Raw genomic sequence first — 19240 nt, forward strand, 5'->3', positions numbered from 1 at the left:
AAAGATAATCTAAGAGGCTGAATTGGATTAACCAATATGCTCATCCGTGGGGTAAATTCCAATAGTCTTCCATGAGCAGAGTGCTTTAAATGCAGTGAAATCTTTGTTTTGAAGAGGAATATTCATGTTGGTCCTAAACAACATCCCTGAAGGCTCTCATTAAAATGTACAGCATCTGCTTTGATCAACTACTTGATTTTATTTTATTTTATCCACTAGTCTGTTGAAACAAAAAGCAAACCTAAAATGCAAGTTAATTAGGAGGCTGATCAGATCTTCAACCTAGAAGGAAAAGACTTTATTGTTTGTGCGCTCAAGGCAGTGTTTTAATTCAAGCTTGTGACTCAGGTCCAGGCTTTGCCCTCGAGCAGCTGTGTAACCTTGGACCACCAGTCCCCCTCTTTGGGCCTCAGACTCTTATTTAGTAGATGGACTACTTTTAATCTCCCTTTGCCTCCTCTTTGACTCCAGGAAGATCATGTGTCTTGATGACATTAAACCTGCATCATCACACAAGATCAAAGCATAAAATCTTATGTGCAAATAAAGGGTGAATAACACACGTAAAGACACATGCTACCCCAGCACCACAGCACCAGGGAGCTCTTGACCTCTGTGGTATCTCTGAATACTGTAAAATTAATAGGAGAAATGAGGGTATTCCCATTAGACCAGACTGGCATCAGTAACATTAAACGAGTCAAAGAGTCTCTGGTGCAGTTGGCATTCTCGGTCAGCACTCGGTGTCATGGCACTTGAAGGCTTTCTCCAGCGACAGTGCGTGTAGATACCCAGAAAGAAACTCCCAAGATCTTTGTAACACCGAGGAGAAAACTCATGTTTTCTGCATAGTTTTCATGAAAACAAATATATCCTTTGCACTGGAGAGAACTTGAGCCCTCATTCCAAGACCACTCTGAAACCCAAAACTGGAGCTTATTAATAAATATTAAAATATGACTAACATTGAGTTCTACCACACTAACATGTGGTAGGAACTATTCTCAGTATTTTGCATATCTGAATTTATTTAAACTTTTACAATGGCCTCAGAGAGTAGTTGTCTCACTGCACGTTTTACAGAAGAGGAAACTGAGGCATAAGGGTGGGCAATATAATTTTACTCCTTTTACATAAAAGGACGTTGACTTGCCCAAGTCGCACAGAGAGCAAGCAGCAGAGTAAGGATGTAAACTGATCCATTGGATTCTGTGATCCTGACTCTTGCGCACAGTGCCTGTGGTACCCATCAGGAGACATTCTACTCCCACCCACTGTGGATAATAGTGGGGGCTCATATATTCATTCAGCAAGCTTCTTATTTTACATTATCGACAGGAAATGTCAAACAGCGATGATAAGTTTTAAGGAAAAAACTGAATATCGCTGGTGTATTTTAGTTTGGAAGTTGAGGTTCTTCTCTTCTTCAAGACTAAGGTTGCTTTTGCTGGTGGTTGTATAAGATGCCAGGCTCTTTAAAGCGTGACCTCAGTCCTTTCAGATTGTCTAAGGGCCCTGATTTGTCACCTGATGTGAGATTAGGACGGAAGTCCTGCTGAGATGAGCAGCATGTCTATGCTTAAGCAAAGCCAAGGACAAAGGAGAAAGCAGTTGCGACTTAATTTATGGAAAGTGTACACATACTTCTTTCTAAACAAAAATAAGCCATTATCTGAAACTTCTTTATATAATCCTTTGTGCTGAATCCTCAAGCAAAACAGAGTATTCAGTAGAAGCAAATTCTTTAGATTGACCCCAACTACTAAGAAATCCATAAAGTGCATTTAATGTATTTGTGTCTAAATTGTCAACTGTGCCATTCCTGTGGCTTCCTTTTGGCATTATTGATGGACAGACTCTCTGCTCCGCATTAACATTACTCTTTGAAGATCACCGAAAAAGGTAAAACTCAGTCTCCTGCAGCCGTCAGTCATTCAGGATGCTTTTCTTTAAGGAGACAACCCTTTCACTGCTCTTTAAACGAACCCACTTATCCCCTAGGAATCTCTTAGCCCACTTTGGGCCCTGCTAGTATCCAACAGCATCCTTTGAAGTGTTGGGGCTCCCTGAGCACCCTTCACCCACGTGAAGTTATATATGATGCAGCAGGATCCCAATTAGCAGAAAACACTGACGAACAAAAGATGCTATTAGCACAAGTGTGTTTTACTTAGATTTTACTGCAGAATAAAATACATAGACCAGGATCCTTACAGTCCATAAAAGAAGTCTAAGAGCCAAGAATAGATTTAAATTACACATCTGCAGTCTGAAGAGAAAATGATGAGGGAATACATGCAACGTGAAGACTATATATTCGTATTTATTCATAATCTTCCACCTTCCCTCCCTCCCTGCCTCTCGCTCTAGACCTAAATATGACATATACCTTCTTTCCACACAGCTCTGGAGTGGATTCCACAGTGTATTTTCCAGATCAACATGTCAATTTCAGATCTGAGACACCAGCCAGGCAGCCTGAATCAATTAACCTGAAAGCCTCTAAGAGCATGGACCTCGGTAAGTGATGGGGAGGCGCCTCCAGGTCAGCGTCCCAAGTCTCCACCCGTCCGACTTTCCAAATGTTGTCCAGTTTTTGTTTCCCCAGCTTCAGAAGCTGGGAAGGACCCCTGTTCATCCTCTCTTCCTATTTCCTCTCACACATGTCATGTGATTAACCAAGCTGGAAAGAAAGGAGAGATGCTTATATTTATAAAGCAATCCACAGAATTCTCTCTCTATGTAGATCAAGAAAACAAAACAAAGCAAATTCTCGAAAACGGAATGCCACAAACCCAGCAAGCAAGCAAACACCCTCCTGCTCAGCTGCCTTTGCGTTTGTTTAAGTCGTTTCATCTTGTGTATACCATGCCTTGTGGGCATACCTATTGCTTGGCCTTCCAGGACAATGGAGGAAAACAGTACTTTCCATTGGTCTCTTCAACCTAAGAGTTCTAAATCCTGTGACACTTTAGTGTGGTGCCTATATAATCTTACTGACATTCTGAAAAACACAGGACTTGTCTTCAGGGGAGATGCAGGACTCTGGGAACAGTGTAGAGCAGGGCATGTGACTGGAAGACTTTTCAGACACTGGGGAGCATTGCTGTTGCCACCCTCTGGGATTTCACAGACAGGTTGTAGCACACACTCAGAGCAAAATACTCGTTACATCTTGAGTGTTCAGGGGCCAACCTCTGCAACTGTTTTATTTATGTATGTATTTATTTTTTCTTGAGGCATAGTAGATATTTCATTAACAACAAGGAGACAGAAACATCAAAACTGCAAGCTCTACCCAATGATCTGATAAACGGTGCTTATCTGTTGTTCATTTACAGCAGCTCAGGAAAATGTTCAGTCACAACGAAACTGGGGAAATTGATTCCATTTTCCATAAATTAACTAAATCGTTGTGAAGCATTTGCCCTAATCGTCTATATTGTGAGGTGGATAGAAGAGCCTAACAAGGAGGCTCTCATGAGCACTGGTCATAAGGGGATTTTCTCAAGAGCAAACCTGGGACAAACCAAAGGGCCAACGTATGACACTGTTATCTGTGGTGACTGATCATTTAAAAGCAATTCACTTTTCTGAAGTACTTGATAAGCATCTCCTGTCCTGTCCTCCCCGTTTCTTTATAAATAAGATGAATGGCTAAAAATGGTTCTCAAGTTTGGTGAGGAAAATATATTGCTGTTTTTCTCATTTAGTTAAAAATGTGGCTAGCATTATAATTCTAAAATCTGTGCCAAAGATAAAAGTAGTATATCATCCATTTTACAAGATAAAAAAAATATTACAAAGTTTACAAAATTATTAAACCTCAGTCATGTCCAAAAATATTTCTATTTTTAATATTTTTATTAGGTCTTTGAAACTTTCATACAATGCATTTAATCATATTTATCCCCTTTCTCAACTCCTTCAAAATACAGCCTACCCACCCTACATTTCTTATTGTCTTTTTTTTCTTTTCTTCTTTCTTTTTTTCCATCTATCAAGTCCGAATAATGTTGTCCATATATTCTTGAGGGTATGGACTTCCACTGAGTGTGGTTGACTCACTAGGGGATGCACTCTTAAAGAAAACGAACTCTTCCCACTTTAGTTGCTAATAGCTCCTCAGCTAGGGGCGGCAGGGGTTCCTGCCCACCTTCTCTCTCCGTGTTGGAATTCGGTCTGGCTTGAGCTTGCACAGGTTGTGTGCACACTGTCCCTTCAGTTCATAGGAGGACACTATCTCCTTGTAGTCATCACTGCCTCTGGCTCTTACACTCTGTTAGTCCCCTCCTCTATAGTGCTCCTGAGCCTTGGGAAGACAGACGTGAAACAGATGTCCCAAGTGGGCCTGGGAACTCCATAATGTCTCATTCTCTGTACCTTGACCAGCTGTCTGCCTGCCTCTGTGTTGGTCACCATCTACTACAAGCACATAAGTTCTAAGCAAAAAAAAAAAAAAAAAAAAAAAAAGCACTGTTAAAATGCACTGTACCAAAGTGACTTAGTTGTATGCTATTAAAACATTTTTTTACAGTAGTTGGCAAAGTCAAGACCCTTCTGAGAAATATGAGTTGATGGCTAATAGAGTTTGGTAGCAGGCAATGTAGGCCTATCATGGTGTTTAGCTCCAAAGAGAACCTGGAGTCAACTTACTAAATGTGTTGTCTTTCACACTGAGTAAACCCAGTGGTGCTCTAGTGCTGAGCATTCAGAAATGTCTCCTCTTTGATTAGAGAGTAGAGTGTTGCTTGTGGCTTAAAGTACTCTGAATTCTGTGTGTGTGTGTGTGTGTGTGTGTGTGTGTGTGTGTGTGTGTGTGTGTGTATGTGTGTGTGTGTGTGTGTGATCTATAATTATATAATATAAATATATAATTGTATATATATGTATGCATGCATACATATGTAGCTAAATAGTATTAATAATAATAATGTTTTGGGGAGTAATGCTCTCAGCAGGATAAAATACAACTTCAAAAGTTAAAAACTAATAATGAATTCTAGAGCTGGAAATGCAGTTCAGCTGGTAGAATGCTTGCCTGGCATGCACAGGGCCCTGGATTTAATCCCCATTGGGGGAAAAAAAAGAACCTGTAATACTTAGGCAGAATAGTCACATAATAGTAATATTTTCTTAACCTGGAAAAAGCATCAGCTTCATATGGCTAAAAATAAAAATACATAAAAGGATAAATGTTCATACTTATTTATTGAGTGATGACTTTAGATTGGCTAGCTCTCTGTCAAAAAGTTTCCGTGACCTAAGTGTAGTGGGAGATAACTCCATCCACTTGAGCTTGATTTAAGACCAGCCAGGGCTATGCAGCCAACGCTGCCTTTTGTAAAGTCTGTAGGAGTCTTCAAAGGGTCGTGGGCGCCCTCCGTCCCATCTCTGTGTCATGCTTGCTACTGAGTCAAACTGTAACCTTACTTTGTACATCTTCACATGTTTGGATGGATTTTTAAGGGTGAAGCAATCCCAATTACACATATTTATGTATATTTCCAAAGACAGGCAAATCTTACTGAAAACTAATTCAGCCTCTTCATCCTCATACCTTTTTCCTAGTCACCAGCACGCACAGGGCTTCGGCCTCAATGGCTCTGCCTGTTGTTCTGTCTAACTTGTCTCAGCCATCCATGGGCATGCTCATGCCATGAGGACTTTGGAATCTTTGCGTCCTTATGCAGTACTGAATGAATGAATCTCTTGTTCTACACTTCTTTCTCTCTCTTTCCTATTTAAATGGAACTTGAGCTTGATGGAAGGATTTATTAACTGCTTTTTTTTGCATTTCTTGGCCCATTTGTATCTTTTTATTTTGAATTTATTTATTCGTCCTTTGCCAGTATTCCATTTGTTTGTTTTTATGTTATTTTTAGAATAGTATTGTAATGTTGTAAATCGTTGCATGTGTTTTCCCTTTGATCTTGATATCTTTTACTATGAAACATGTTTGAGTGGGACTGGCATGCAGGCTCAGTTGATAAAATGTTTATTGTGAAACCATGAAGACCTGAGTTTAGAGCCCTCCCACACACCTAAAAAGCACCAAAAGTTAGTCTACTTTGTAATTCCAGATTAGGGAGGCACACAGTAGGACGTCTGGGATCTGGCTGGCCAGCAGTCCAACTAATCAGTGGCCTCCAGGTACAATGAGTGACCCTGTCTCAACTCTAAGATGGAAAGGGATTGAGACTGACTCTGAGGTCAACCTCTGGACCTTCACAAAGATGTGCCCAGACCCTCCGCCCTCCAACACATAAACACAAGCACAACACTTTAGATTTATTGTCATATGTCCCTATTCTGTCTTCCTTTTGTTTTTGTTTAGTTCTGTTTTTTTTTTTTGTGTGTGTGTGTGTGTGTGTGTGTGTGTGTGTGTGTGTGTGTGTGTCCCATTTATCTCATTTATTTTCTTCTAAAGCCTTTTGGGGGAAAATGATTGATAATATATTTTTATTCATACTATATGAGGTAGAAGAATATGTCTTTAGAAAAATAAGTTTTATTATAATATTTGACTTTTCCATCCTCCCTGTTATTTGGAATGCAACCTCATTGGATAGTAAACTTCTTTATATTTGTACTTGGTGGGATTATAGGCATGGTGGCTTATTGAGACATAAATCCACCCTGCGCCATTGGCCATCCTGCTAGTATTTGGAATTTTAGTTACTTCCAGGGTAATTTTGTTCTGGCTCATCTTTTTAAATAGAAAACTAGAACTTCTATAAGTTAAAAAGAAAAATAGAAACTTCTTTTCAAAGTTAAATTACTTTGGCTCTTCCAATGAGTTGACTCTGCTGTGAACACTAGAATCAGATAATCAGAGTGAGTTTAGAAACTGGATAGGAATAGTGTGTGTGTGTGTGTGTGTGTGTGTGTGTGTGTGTGTGTGTGTGTTGCTGTGTGTATGTGATGTGAATGTGTGTACACATGTGTAATGTTCTGTGAGTGTGTACATGTGTGTGTGTTTGCTGTCCTGTGTGGTATGTGCGTGTATACACATGTGTGTGATATTCTATGTGTGTGTGTGTGTGTGTGTGTGTGACGTGCTGTATGCAGTGTATATGAAGCGTGGGTGCTGTGCTGTCTGTGGTGTGTGTGTGTATGCTGTGCTGTGAGTGTGTACATGTGTGTATATGTGTGTGTAAATGGTACTTACGCTTCCTGTGGGTTCCTAATAAAAACTTTTTATCAGGTTAAAAATGGCTTCTCTGTAGTCCTAGCTCCCCAAACTTTTTTACTAGTCCCTTTATTCATTAAATCAAGAATGGGTATTGAATTTTGTTAAGTGATTTGTAAGAATCTATACAGGGTGTCAGTATATATTTTTCTTTGTTAATAAAGTATAAGTAAGATAATTAGTGAATTGTACACAACTAATCTCTGATTCTTTTTGAATAACCATTTTCTCTGAACTTGTAAAGTTTATTTGATTCACTATAGTTTCCCATGTAAAATTTCTGCCTAAGAGTTTCAGGATAGCCATACTCTAAAGCCTAATGCAGCTATACTTGATATTCTTAATTTCTATATAACCATTCTAGATTTGGGGAGGCCATTTTTGCTTCAATATTTAGTATGCATGGAGTATGCATGTGGTCATGTTTAAGACAGATCAATGATGATTAAAATAATAAGGACAAGAAATTTATTTTTAAGCAATTGGCTATAACTATGCTTATTCAGGGAGTAGGGTGCAATTTAAGGGAATGGGCAGATCCTTCTGGGTTTTCCAGAAAATCAATCTTTCCCTACTAATTGCAGACTTTCCTCTATTTATTTAAATTACCAGAATTACGATGTTCCGTCTGGATCCCTTTAATTTGCTCATAATTGAGCTTGTGTGGGTGTTGAGTTGGAAGCCCTCAGAAGCTGAATAACACAGCTGCCTTTTTGGCCTTTGGCATAGGGTTTCCCCCAAGAGCTGCCCTTATTGGCAGGATGCCAGGGACTTACATTCAAAGACTTTTTGATGAGGCATAAAAATCTTTAATTTCCAGGCTTGGTGTTTTATGACCCCATAATAGTGTTTAAGAATTAGTCTCAATTATTTAAGGGACAGCACTTCAGAATTTGGGCCCCTTTGTTGACCTAATCTATAGCCCCATTCAAAGTCAGGTTTAAAACACTGTTTCTCACACGATTTTTTTAAAAAAGAGTTTTGTGTCCTGCTTCCATTCGGGCTCCCACTCCTGTTTCCGACGGTGTCTGTGACACTGGAGGAGAGGGCTAAGGGCAGTGCAGCTGAGAAACCCTGGCCAGCTCTCAGCCTCTACTCAATGGAAGCAATTGAGGCTACAGTGATGCACACGGTGGCCAGATGAAATTGTAGGAAGTTTTCTGGCAATGAAACTTGTTAATATCACATATTCCATGGATTGTTTTTCACAAACTGCATGTGTCTTGCATAACTCTCTCTAAACATGGGCAGAGGGATCGATCAGCTGATTGTCTTTGAGGATCTGCGAGTCAGCAGCTTCAGTCTTTGTTGGTTGCTTCTATTGTTTTAATTTAGGGAATGTTTGTAGACACATGCAGTCGTTGTAAACTATATACAACTTCATCTCCTCTACCTATAAAGGCAAATATTAGAGATATACTTTGAACAGACCTCTTTCATACGTGTCGGATATTCCTCTTAGGAAAAAATTGTCACCTCTCATATCAGATCAAAGATGGAATGAAATAAGTTAATTAACCCCACTCTGTCTACTGCTTTGTCTTTGTGATCATATATCTCATTTTTGCATTTTTAGATACAGAATACGACAAATACCATAAAGATCGAATAAATAAATTTTAACTATATGTTCTGATATTATACTAGTTTATTAATGTTACATTTTGATATATTTCAATGTAAAATTTTATTCTCATTGATCTTTTTTATTATCATCAATACACAATACCTCTGAAAATGATAAAAGCTCAATCAACTATTGCTGTTTCAGCACCATGTCTAACATTAAAGTAACAAACAAATCTGGTTGTTAATGAGAAGCTAATGGTAACCCCAAAAGAAAGTGTTTCATCGCCTTCTGCACTGGTCAAGGAAGTCATCAGGAAAGAGCACAATGAGCTAGATGACTTGTGCCTTATCAAGGCAGAACTAGAATATCTCAGAGGTATTGAGTCACCGATGGACTGAGTACCCACTGTTTGCCAGGAGCCAGTAAGTGATGGGAGAAGCAGTCGCTGTTGCTAGATTAAACCCTATCAGGAATGGAAAGCCCAGGAGAGGCCTTCAGGGAAGGCTTCCAAAAGGAACTTCTGACGTAATGATGATAACATCGAGAGGAAAAGTCGAGGACATTAAAGACTCTACTGTGGCTGCCTAGCCAGTGGCTAGGGGGAAAAGAGGGTCCAAGGATGAGAAAATAAAAATCTAAAAAGAAGATCTAAAAAAGTGATCTAAGAAGAGGAAGAGCTGCACAGCTGCATGAGAAGACACTTGTAAATTCTAGTAAGAGCTAGCAAGGATTAGGGAAGAGTGCGATGGCTGGTGTTTAGGATGCTTAGCAGAAGGTAGGTGGAGAAAAGAGCCGCTGCCTCCCTGTGTTAGTGTTTCTTCCAGGGCACAGAGGATGGTGTTCAGCTGGGGAAGCAGGGCTGCCGGCTTCCGGAGGCTGGAAGCGTTGTTACTCTTGTGGCCTAAATCCGCCATGATTATAAAGCAGCTGTCCTAGGTTACTCGAAATCATTGTAGGCTCAGCCTCCACCTAGACCGAAGAAAAGAACTGATTTTTACAGAGATGATAAACTCTCAGAACAGCTAGCCACCTCAGTGCTCAGGGTGGATCCTCAGATCTTCATAGCCAGGAACTTAAAAAGGATAAAACTGTGGTGATCACTGGCAACCTGCAAGGGATCTGTGAGATGACTGAGGTGAATTTAGGGAAGTGGTATATATGCTATTGACCTTTAATATGTTTCAGTTTGTTTTCTGAGTGAGATCAGTGGGTGAAATTATATACTGAGCTGCCGGTGCAGCATTAGAATATGCCTACTGCTGAAATATACTAATTAGATGCTCAGTATCAACCTAAGGAAGTTAAATAGAAAATTTGATAAGACTGTGCTTGGCCTTTCTTATTTGTCCTAAAAACAAACAAACAAACAAACAAAGAAAACAACAATAACGAAAAAACAAGACAAAAATTCAGCAAGAAAAGTGTGCTCACTAGGTAGTTAAGTTCCAGTGAGCAAGGAATGAGGCATGCAATTGTATAACTGCCTTTCAAAATGTCAGAAGAAAGAATTATGAAAGTTTTCAGCACAAAGACATGATCTGTTTGGAAGAGATAAGTATCTTTTACATACTCGAGGACTTGGATGGACCCTGGCTGTGAGTAACTGGCAAAAAGGTATCTGGAATGAGATGGAATTTTACCAAGTTTTTGATAGAGATTATCCTAGAAAGTGGACGTCCTGTTCAGCTGACATAGTTTCCAAGAAAACTGGGTCCCCAGAATTGTGAAGATAGAATTTGGGCAGCAGGCAGCTCACTGGGTCAAAATGTTTCCTACCAAAGCGTGATAACATGACCTTGATCCTAGAAACCCATGCTGGAAGAGAGAAAAACCACCTCCTGAAAGTTATCCTCTGCTGGCCGCATGTTCACCATGACATGACCACGCCCACACTCACATATTATACATAAACAACAAGAAAAAATATCTATCGAATGAGCACTTAGTATCTGCTTATCATATACAAGGCACTATTCCAGGTAAGTAACAGGATGGGTTTTTTTTTAATTTTTTTTATTAATTTATTCTTGTTACATCTCAATGTTTATCCCATCCCTTGTATCCTCTCATTCTTCCCTCCCTCCAATTTTCCCATTATTCCCCTCCTCTATGACTGTTCCTGAGGGGAATTACCTCCCCCTGTATATGCTCATAGGGTATCAAGTCTCTTCTTGGTAACCTGCTGTCCTTCCTCTGAGTGCCACCAGGTCTCCCCCTCCAGGGGACATGGTCAAATGTGAGGCACCAGAGTACGTGAGAAAGTCATATCCCACTCTCCACTCAACTTTGGATAATGTTCTGACCGTTGGCCAGATCTGGGTAGGGGTTTAAAGTTTACTGCCTGTATTGTCCTTGGCTGGTGCCTTAGTTTGAGCGGGACCCCTGGGCCCAAATCTGCCTATCATAATGTTCTACTTGTAGGCTTCTAGGACCCTCTGGATCCTTCTACTTTGCTATTCTCCCATGCTTCTCTCATCTAGAGTCCCCACGGGATGTCCTCCCCTCTGTACTCATGTGTACAATGAGTAAGCAATAAAATTTTAGCTAGAGATAACTTTCTGGAGCCTCATTCAGATGGCGACCCAAACTGAGCGAGGGAGACCCTCATAAGATGCTCATAAGACAGGGCGATGAAACGTGAGGTAGGCCCTTGAAGGCAGGTTGGCAAAAGCACAGTTGTACTAGCATAAGGCTTCAAGAGTTGGCATGATCACCATAGTGGTGATGCCCTGTGCTTTCAGGTGCTTTCCTGACACAGCCACTCCTATACCAACTTCTGCAGTATCAGATCGAGTAACACAACTGTTTTACTACAGTGTACACATGCAGGACTGTATTTAACAGAATCCAACATGTTAATAGACACCAGTATAGTATAAAATGGATCCAGATACTGTAGAGGAGCCCAGTGAAAACCAGTTGAAAGATAGAAAGATACAACACCTGGTGGAGAGAGGTTTCCCAGCACAGAGAAGCTTAAATGTGTAAACTGATGCACTCCCCAGATTGATGGAGCAATGGCAGCCACACTGGAAGACACGACAAACTTACAGGCTTTGGATCTAGGGCCATGGTTCTCAACCTTCCTAATGCTGCGACCCCTTAGCATAGTTCCTCATGTTGTGGTGACCCCCAACCAGAAGGTTATTTTTGTTGCTGCTTCATAACTGAAATTTTGCTACTGTTATGAACCGTAACGGAAATATCTGTGCTTTCCCATGGTCTTCGGCGACCACTGTGAAAAGGTCATTTGATCCCCAGAGGGCTTGCAACCTACTGGTTGAGAACCTCTGATCAAGGGCGATGTTAGTGATGGAAAACTGACCCCTGAATTTTTGCATACTTGGTATGAAGGGAAAATTGTGGAAATTAAAACAACTCATAAAGACTGAGAAGACAAAGGAATATTACCAACACTGTGGAAAAGGGACCACTCGGGCTATTATTCCTCAGTTAGTAAGAAATACAGGTTCTCTTTCTGTGCAAGGGGTTTTGTAATTGGTTTGTTTGTTTATTTGTTTGTTTGTTTGTTTCGGATATTGGGGATCAAACTTGGCCTTACACATGCTAGGGAAAAGCTAAATATAGAACTTACCATCCACAGCCCTATTCCTCACCTCTTGGGTTTTGTTCGTTTGTTTCATTTTTCGGGCAGGGCTTCAATGAGTTGCCCAAGCCAAACTTGAACTTACCAATTTGGACAGACAGGCCTCCAAAGTGTGACCCTGTTGCGACAGCCTTGAGTCGCTGGGATTGCAAGAGCATGGTGGTACACCTGGCCTGGTGCATCCTAGTGCGTTCATGTGGCTAAAGTAACCATCCAATCTGTAATTAATTGCTACTTTTTAAAAATGTATTTTAGATCATTGTTAAAATTAGCTGAACTTCAGGGATCAGATCACCTCTCTGCATCTATGGCTAGATCGTTATTCTCAGTATAGTAGTGTGATATACAGACCTTGTGCAAAAGTAGATCGGTTCCCAGTTGCTTGGGAGAAAATGTGTAGGAGAGTGGTTCTCTGTGTCAAGAGTGGAATTTGCTCCCTATAGGTCCCTGTGTAACCTTTTCTCAGTATTAGTTTCCACATGCCAGCAGAAACCATTTTCTTTGTTTCCTTTTTTCTTTTAGACAGGGTTTCACTATGTGGTCCTGGCTGTCCTGGAACCCTCTCTGCAGACCAGGCTGGCCTTGAATTCATAGAGATCCACCTGCCTCTACCTCCGCAGTGCTGGGATTAAAGACCTTTGCCTCAGAAACAGATTTCCAAAATGAGTTGGCTGTGTTCATTAAAAATGGTTCTTGATGTGTAGAAGTTTACACTCTCACACTGATTTATGTTGTTAGGGTTTTCTGGAAGTTTTGGCTCATTCTAACCTTCCCTTATCAGACTCTTTCCAATGTATGAATGTGCACAAAGGGCCTTAACCACACTTCCTCTCTATTATCTTCTGTTGAGGGAGGGGAACATTTGTGTTTTGAATTATCATGTTTCTTCCTTTAAAGAAGAAAACAGGTTTTGAAATAACAACAATGCTTCACACACAAAACACTCAGCCCAGTGCCTCGAGCACATGAGATCCTCCAGTGATGTTTTTTTTAGTACTGTTAGCAGTTGTGGAAGACAAAATGTTACTAGGATAACGAGTGAGGGGGCCCACTAAATCCGAAGCCTCCTTGCAATTGGTGACTGACTTTCAAGTTATCAGTGCAAATAAATTCTCTTCAGGTAAGTATTATGTAATGTTAAACTCTCCTGCAAGAGACACAAAGGAAACTGTAACGTCTGGGCATATTTGTAACTAAATCTCCACTAGTGATACCTTGCAGTTACAAGTCCATGAAGACGTTTATGCAGCTGGCTTCTTTATAGTTGAATATGATTTGTAAAACGATGGAAAATCTTGGTTGATAGGGAAACTGCCTTATCCTTTAAAACTGAAATGTTCAGTTGCTCTTAAAACTTAATACCTGAATTGCTCTCCTGTGTTTGTACCTTAATTGAGCTCTTGTGTAGGATTCTAATCCTTTTAAATAAGCCGAATAGGAACCTTTCCTCTTCACTTGCTTTTGTCTCTTAAGTCATTGTTCATATTTAAATGCAACCCAGTGTTCATTTTTAAAGAACTTTTGTATTAATATGAGAATATCTCCATAAAAGTATAAAGCTAAAGCAGCTGCTCGGAGAATGGAACAAAGTACTGAAATTCTCCTTGGAATTACAAACCAAATCCATTTCAGTTGGTTTAAAGTGAGAGTCTCTCATTGGTTGAAACTATTCTTAACATGTAGCTAAATATCACATAAAACATGTTCTATAATAAGCATGTATTGAAGTGATATAATAAGCATGTATTAAATGGAATTTGCCAATTTCACAACTATCCCTCCTGAGAAGGATTGTGAGTGACAAAGGTTGACACTGGAAACACTTGAGGCATAGATTAGAACTCCAATAAGGAGAGACAAATATTTCATGTTTACAGTAAGTAGGTGTGGATTGTAATTAAAGTACGGACAGCTTTAGTCTTGCATATTTTTATTCTCATCTCCGTGTATGTATTTTCTTCAGGAGTAAAGTGATCATTAGATCGTTGTAGGTTTCTGTTATTTGTTGACCAGGTGAAGTAAAACTTTCGGCTCTTAATCCATATGATTGGTTCCTCCCTGAAAAGCAATTTTGTTCCCACTGACAGTACCAGAAGGGATCGGGTTGTTATCAGCTGTTCTCATTTTTGCCACCTTGTTAAGCTTAAAAGGAATATTTCACTTCTAAAATTATTCTAAAGATAAAAATATATCTTTCATACATTTTGTTCTGTATTTTTGTTTGTGAGTCATCTGAACTTTTTTTTAAAGTAAGAATTCCATGTGAGTGAATTCTATATGAAATATCCCTTATTGCAAGTAAAATGCTACTCTACATCAAAGGTCAAGTGTTAGCCTTTGATCTCAAGCGAGAGCGGGTGTGTCAGTGTGTTACCTGTTCCCAACGACATTGTAATCAGTGTGTCTGTATCTTTCGTTAAATGATTAGAGAAATTTTTAAGTGATTCAGAATTTGAGTCAAATTCAGACCATTTTATGTTTACAAAAACTTGTTAGTCTCAGACAGATCGATCAATCTTTTAAAGAATAATTTAGATTTTGTTCTTTCTGAATGTGTGAACTATACCCTTGGAGTCAGGTTGCGGCACTCTCAGCTGCTTTAGAGTGCGCAGCAGCAGCAGCTAGCATCACCAGAGATGTCTACCCTATTTTTATAAGGCTAAAAGTCATCTAGTGCTTGAAGACTGATTTCAGCTCTACATTAAGGTCATTTATCCATCTATTCTCCTTTTCTCCATTCATTAAGTAAATATATATTAGATACTCCCTTTGTGTTAAGTGCTATCCTAAATAGCTGAGGCACATCACTGACAACTGACAACAGTATCTGATTTCTATAGCTTAACTTTTTTTTTTTGTTTTGTTTTCAGTAGAAATATTCTCATGGGTAAGCTTAAGAGACTGGATATGTAAATGGCAATAATGTAATAAATGAATAAACATGTTGAAAAGATATCGAGCATGGCACATATAGCACTCCAATTTGTGGAAAGAGCAGACATGACTGGAAAGGCTGATAGTTCAGGACCCACCTGGTTGCCAGCGTTCACAAGGAAGGGTGACTGGGAGCTCTATGCAAGATGTAAAAATTAAAGGGAAAATTAAAAAAGAGATCATATTGGAAATTGACTAATCAGGAGTGATGGTTTTAAGTGAGGTGGGAATAAGCTATCGACCCTCTGTTGATCCTGGAATTGATTGGCATAATCCCCAGTCCCCAAGCACTTCAGGGCTGTCTTGAATAAGCCATGAGAAGGTGAAGGTCCCAGCTTGAGATTCCTTAACAGTGAAACAGGCATGTACCAAGGAACTGGAAAGCGTTTAGCCCATTTTCAGCATTTAAGAAACGTTATCATCACACAAAAATTGGATGAAAAATGAATTTCCTTGGAGCTTTTTTTATTTCTAGCTCAATAAATCAGTATATATGAGGTAAATAAGCCCCATGCTTTCTCTGCATCCAAGCAAGTTAGAAGAAAGCCTATGGTCAGCCCCTCCTGCTCTGGGTTTAGAGTGTAATCTTACCAAAGACTGAGGCACATGTTTGTGGATATAAATGTAGATGTCCACAATAATTTAATTAGAATAAAGGGTGTGGTCACACACACACACACACACACACACACACACACAGCCCTAGCACTCAGGAGGCTGGGACAGGAGGATGTCAAGGTCAAGGCCAGCCTAAGCTACATACTAAAAGATTTTGTTTGGTTGGTTTGGGTATTTGTTTCCTTGTGTTGGTATGTGTATATATGTGTGTGCATGTGCACACATGGGCATGTACATGTGCAAGTGTATATGTGATGACCGTATGGAGTTTTTCTGAGACAAGATCTTCGTAGGCTGATAAACCCACAGTCATCCTTCAGCCCTCCTCTCCTGAGTACTGGGCTCACAGGCATGTGCCGTTCACATGCAACTTAAAAACCACCAGATTGCCTTACTATGACTTCGGTGATGAATGAGGAATGATAGAAAAATGGGAAATGAAATGGACAGGACATTCTCCACAGTTGTGTGGAGAGTGGGGGACTGACTCTGACATGAACTCTGGTGTCCCATATTTGACCACTTCCTCTTGGTGGGGAGGCCTGATAGCACTCAAAGAAAGGATAAGCAGGCTACCAAGATGAGACCTGATAGCCTATGACCATATTAGTTGCGGAGGAGGTCCCCCTCAGTCATAGACCTAGGAGAGGGGAATAGGGTGAAAGCAGGAGGGAGGGAGGAATGGGAGGATACAAGTGATGGGATAACAATTGAGTTACAATCTGAATAAATGAATAAAAAATAAGAAAAATGGGAAATGATTATTTAAAAGTGAAATGTGTGTAATGCAGGGATGCTTACTTCACTGTCACAAGGACCAAAAGAATTGAGATAAGGGAGGAAGGTGTCACCTGGGTTCACATATCCAGAGAATTGAGTACATCATGGCGTTGGATGAATGTGACAGGAGCTACTCATTTTGAAGGTGATAGGAGAAGAGACGCTAACAGGGGACCTGGGACAAGATACCCACAAGGGCCTGGGCCTAATAACCTTCTTATTCCTTGTAGGCCCTGCTCCCACCTTCCCATTTCCTAGAGTTTCTAGAACCTCCCAAAATATGCCATCCCCTAGAGAGACTCTTCATGAAACACTTCACACCAAAAACCATAGCTCCCAATTGCAGGAAGTTCCATGAATTTTCAAAATAAAGTCTGCAGAGCAGTTCCTAAACTCACTGGATCTGAGACCCAGAGGCCACACCATCTCATAGTGTTCTGTCACTCGAAGGGGAATCCTGGGAGGAGAAAGGATGGGCAAGTGTATTTGTCACATTTACAAGGGACCACAAAGCAGAGTGAGGTAGAATTTCCATGCAAACTGGGATCGAGCGTGGTGCTGCGAAGCAGGGTCCTCACTGAGAGGGGATGGGTTTCCAGGGTAGAGGGACAGGCAGGCCATTGAACTGAGCAAGAACGAAATATCAGAGCACCATGAATGTGAAAACCTGTAGTCAAGCCCGCATTAACCATGGCCACCATGACAGAATGTAACTAAGCCTACTGCAATATACTTCTGAAAGAGCGGTGCATGTGTGGAGGAATAACTCTAGGGACAATCACACCGTGGTCCTAAAGCCCAGACTTTCCTTTATGTATGGTGGGAAGCTCCAGTTCTTCAGCCATAGTATTCAAACCTCAAAGTCTGTTAACCCAAACTAAGAGAAAGAAACAACGGTAACGGCACTGCGGCAACAACACAACCATGCTCAAGGCGGACAGCAGTTGAGAATCAATGGGTCTATGCCAGACCATTGTTGGCACAGGAATTCCATGGTTAGTTGTCAGAATCACGCCACTACAATGGCATACCAGACACAGGCCATTTACCAAGTTAAAAGATATTTATTTTGATGACACCATTGGTGGATCCTGTTGACTTGACATCTAAGGAGAGTGACAGGAAGTGATAACAGGAGCGCATATCAGAGCAAATGGTCAGGTCTCCAAATCGAACAGAGAGAATATGTCAACCCTATATGTGTCTTCTTCAAGGGTATAGTTCCAATGATATTAGGACCACATACTAGTTCATACAAATACCCAGAGCGTGTCAAATTACTGATACCCAATGCCTAAGCCTTTGAACGTGGGAGACATTTGCAAACTCATCATAAATGAGGCTATCTGAGTGTGGAGAGAATGGCTTGTGTATATGGTGACAGAACTGCTAAGTGACACAGTGACGATTCAAATTCAGACATATTTCATTGTGATGGTTAGGTCCCAAGTTATTTTGACTTTATAGTTAATTGAAACTTGTGAATCATCCAGCCTTACCTTTAATAATAGGAGACCTATTTTTTTTTCTTTTATGCTATCTAAATCCCTTCGTTTATTCAGGACCTATTCAAATCTAGCTGTCCTAGGAGACTCTTATCTGCACCACCACCCACCCCCCCGCAGCCCCCAGATTTTTCTATGAATTCTTAGAGCAGTTAGCATTGATATCACTAATTTTAGCACAGAATTACACTCTTTGGATACCTACCAAATGAGAATTTTTTTTTCTGACTCCAATCAGATTACAAGCCCCTCCAGGGTCATACCTAATGATTCTTGGGCACTTCTGCTCAGCATTCTGCATGTGTGTGTGTGCCAAATACATACGAGATGGATGGTTGAATGAATAGTGTTAGAGCAATCTGGCTGCAATCTAGGAAACTTCATTAATCTCCATCATTGATTTGGCTGATCTTACTGGGTAGGCAGATTCTCCTTTCCTAACATCAAAAGATTAAATGAATAAAAGTGAAAACAAATGATTAAATGAGAAGTGAATGAAAGGGCAAACAAATGTTTGGACTGGGATACAAAATGGAATAGAAAGGAAGACACGTTAGGAAGCTGCAAGATATAACACCATTGGACCCTTGTTCACTCACCCGAGCTAGCTGTCTTTTTGTTTTTGTTTTTGTTTTTGTTTTTGTTTTTTCATTTGAAAGTGGGGCAGCCTTGGAAGGAAAAAGGGACATGTTTCAGGAAAGAGTCAAGCACAGGAAATATAAAAGGCCAAAAGCCTCAACACGTCATTAAATAGGGAAGAATGGGAGCCGTTGTTTAGAATTTGAAGAAAAGGGCTGTGTGCTTTATTTTCTAATTGGAGGAATCTATGAATAAATTAGGCAATCACTTGACATAATTGATTTAGATCATGTGAATTCGCTTGCACTGCAAGAGAGGGTAAATTAGATCAAATTGTCTGTGCCCCTCCTAGTCCTCTGTGCCTCTCTGACACTCTTTTTTCTTTTGTATTCTTCTACATCTTCATTTCCTTTTTTAAAAAAGTATTTTTAAGTCTCAGGAAGCATATACATACA

The 19240-nt window shown here is 40.2% G+C and overlaps 1 protein-coding gene across 1 annotated transcript in view; it reads left to right on the plus strand.

The window, feature by feature from the left end:
• The window catches only part of Pard3b (par-3 family cell polarity regulator beta), a 979071-nt gene that overhangs the window by 589101 nt on the left and 370730 nt on the right, over positions 1-19240 (plus strand). Inside the window, exon 15 of the mRNA XM_051153919.1 lies at positions 2405-2520. Within this exon, the coding sequence (XP_051009876.1) occupies positions 2405-2520 (116 nt within the window). The remainder of the gene's footprint in view (positions 1-2404; positions 2521-19240) is intronic.

The sequence above is a fragment of the Acomys russatus genome, chromosome 12, assembly GCF_903995435.1.
Source record: "Acomys russatus chromosome 12, mAcoRus1.1, whole genome shotgun sequence".
Lineage (NCBI taxonomy): Eukaryota > Metazoa > Chordata > Mammalia > Rodentia > Muridae > Acomys > Acomys russatus.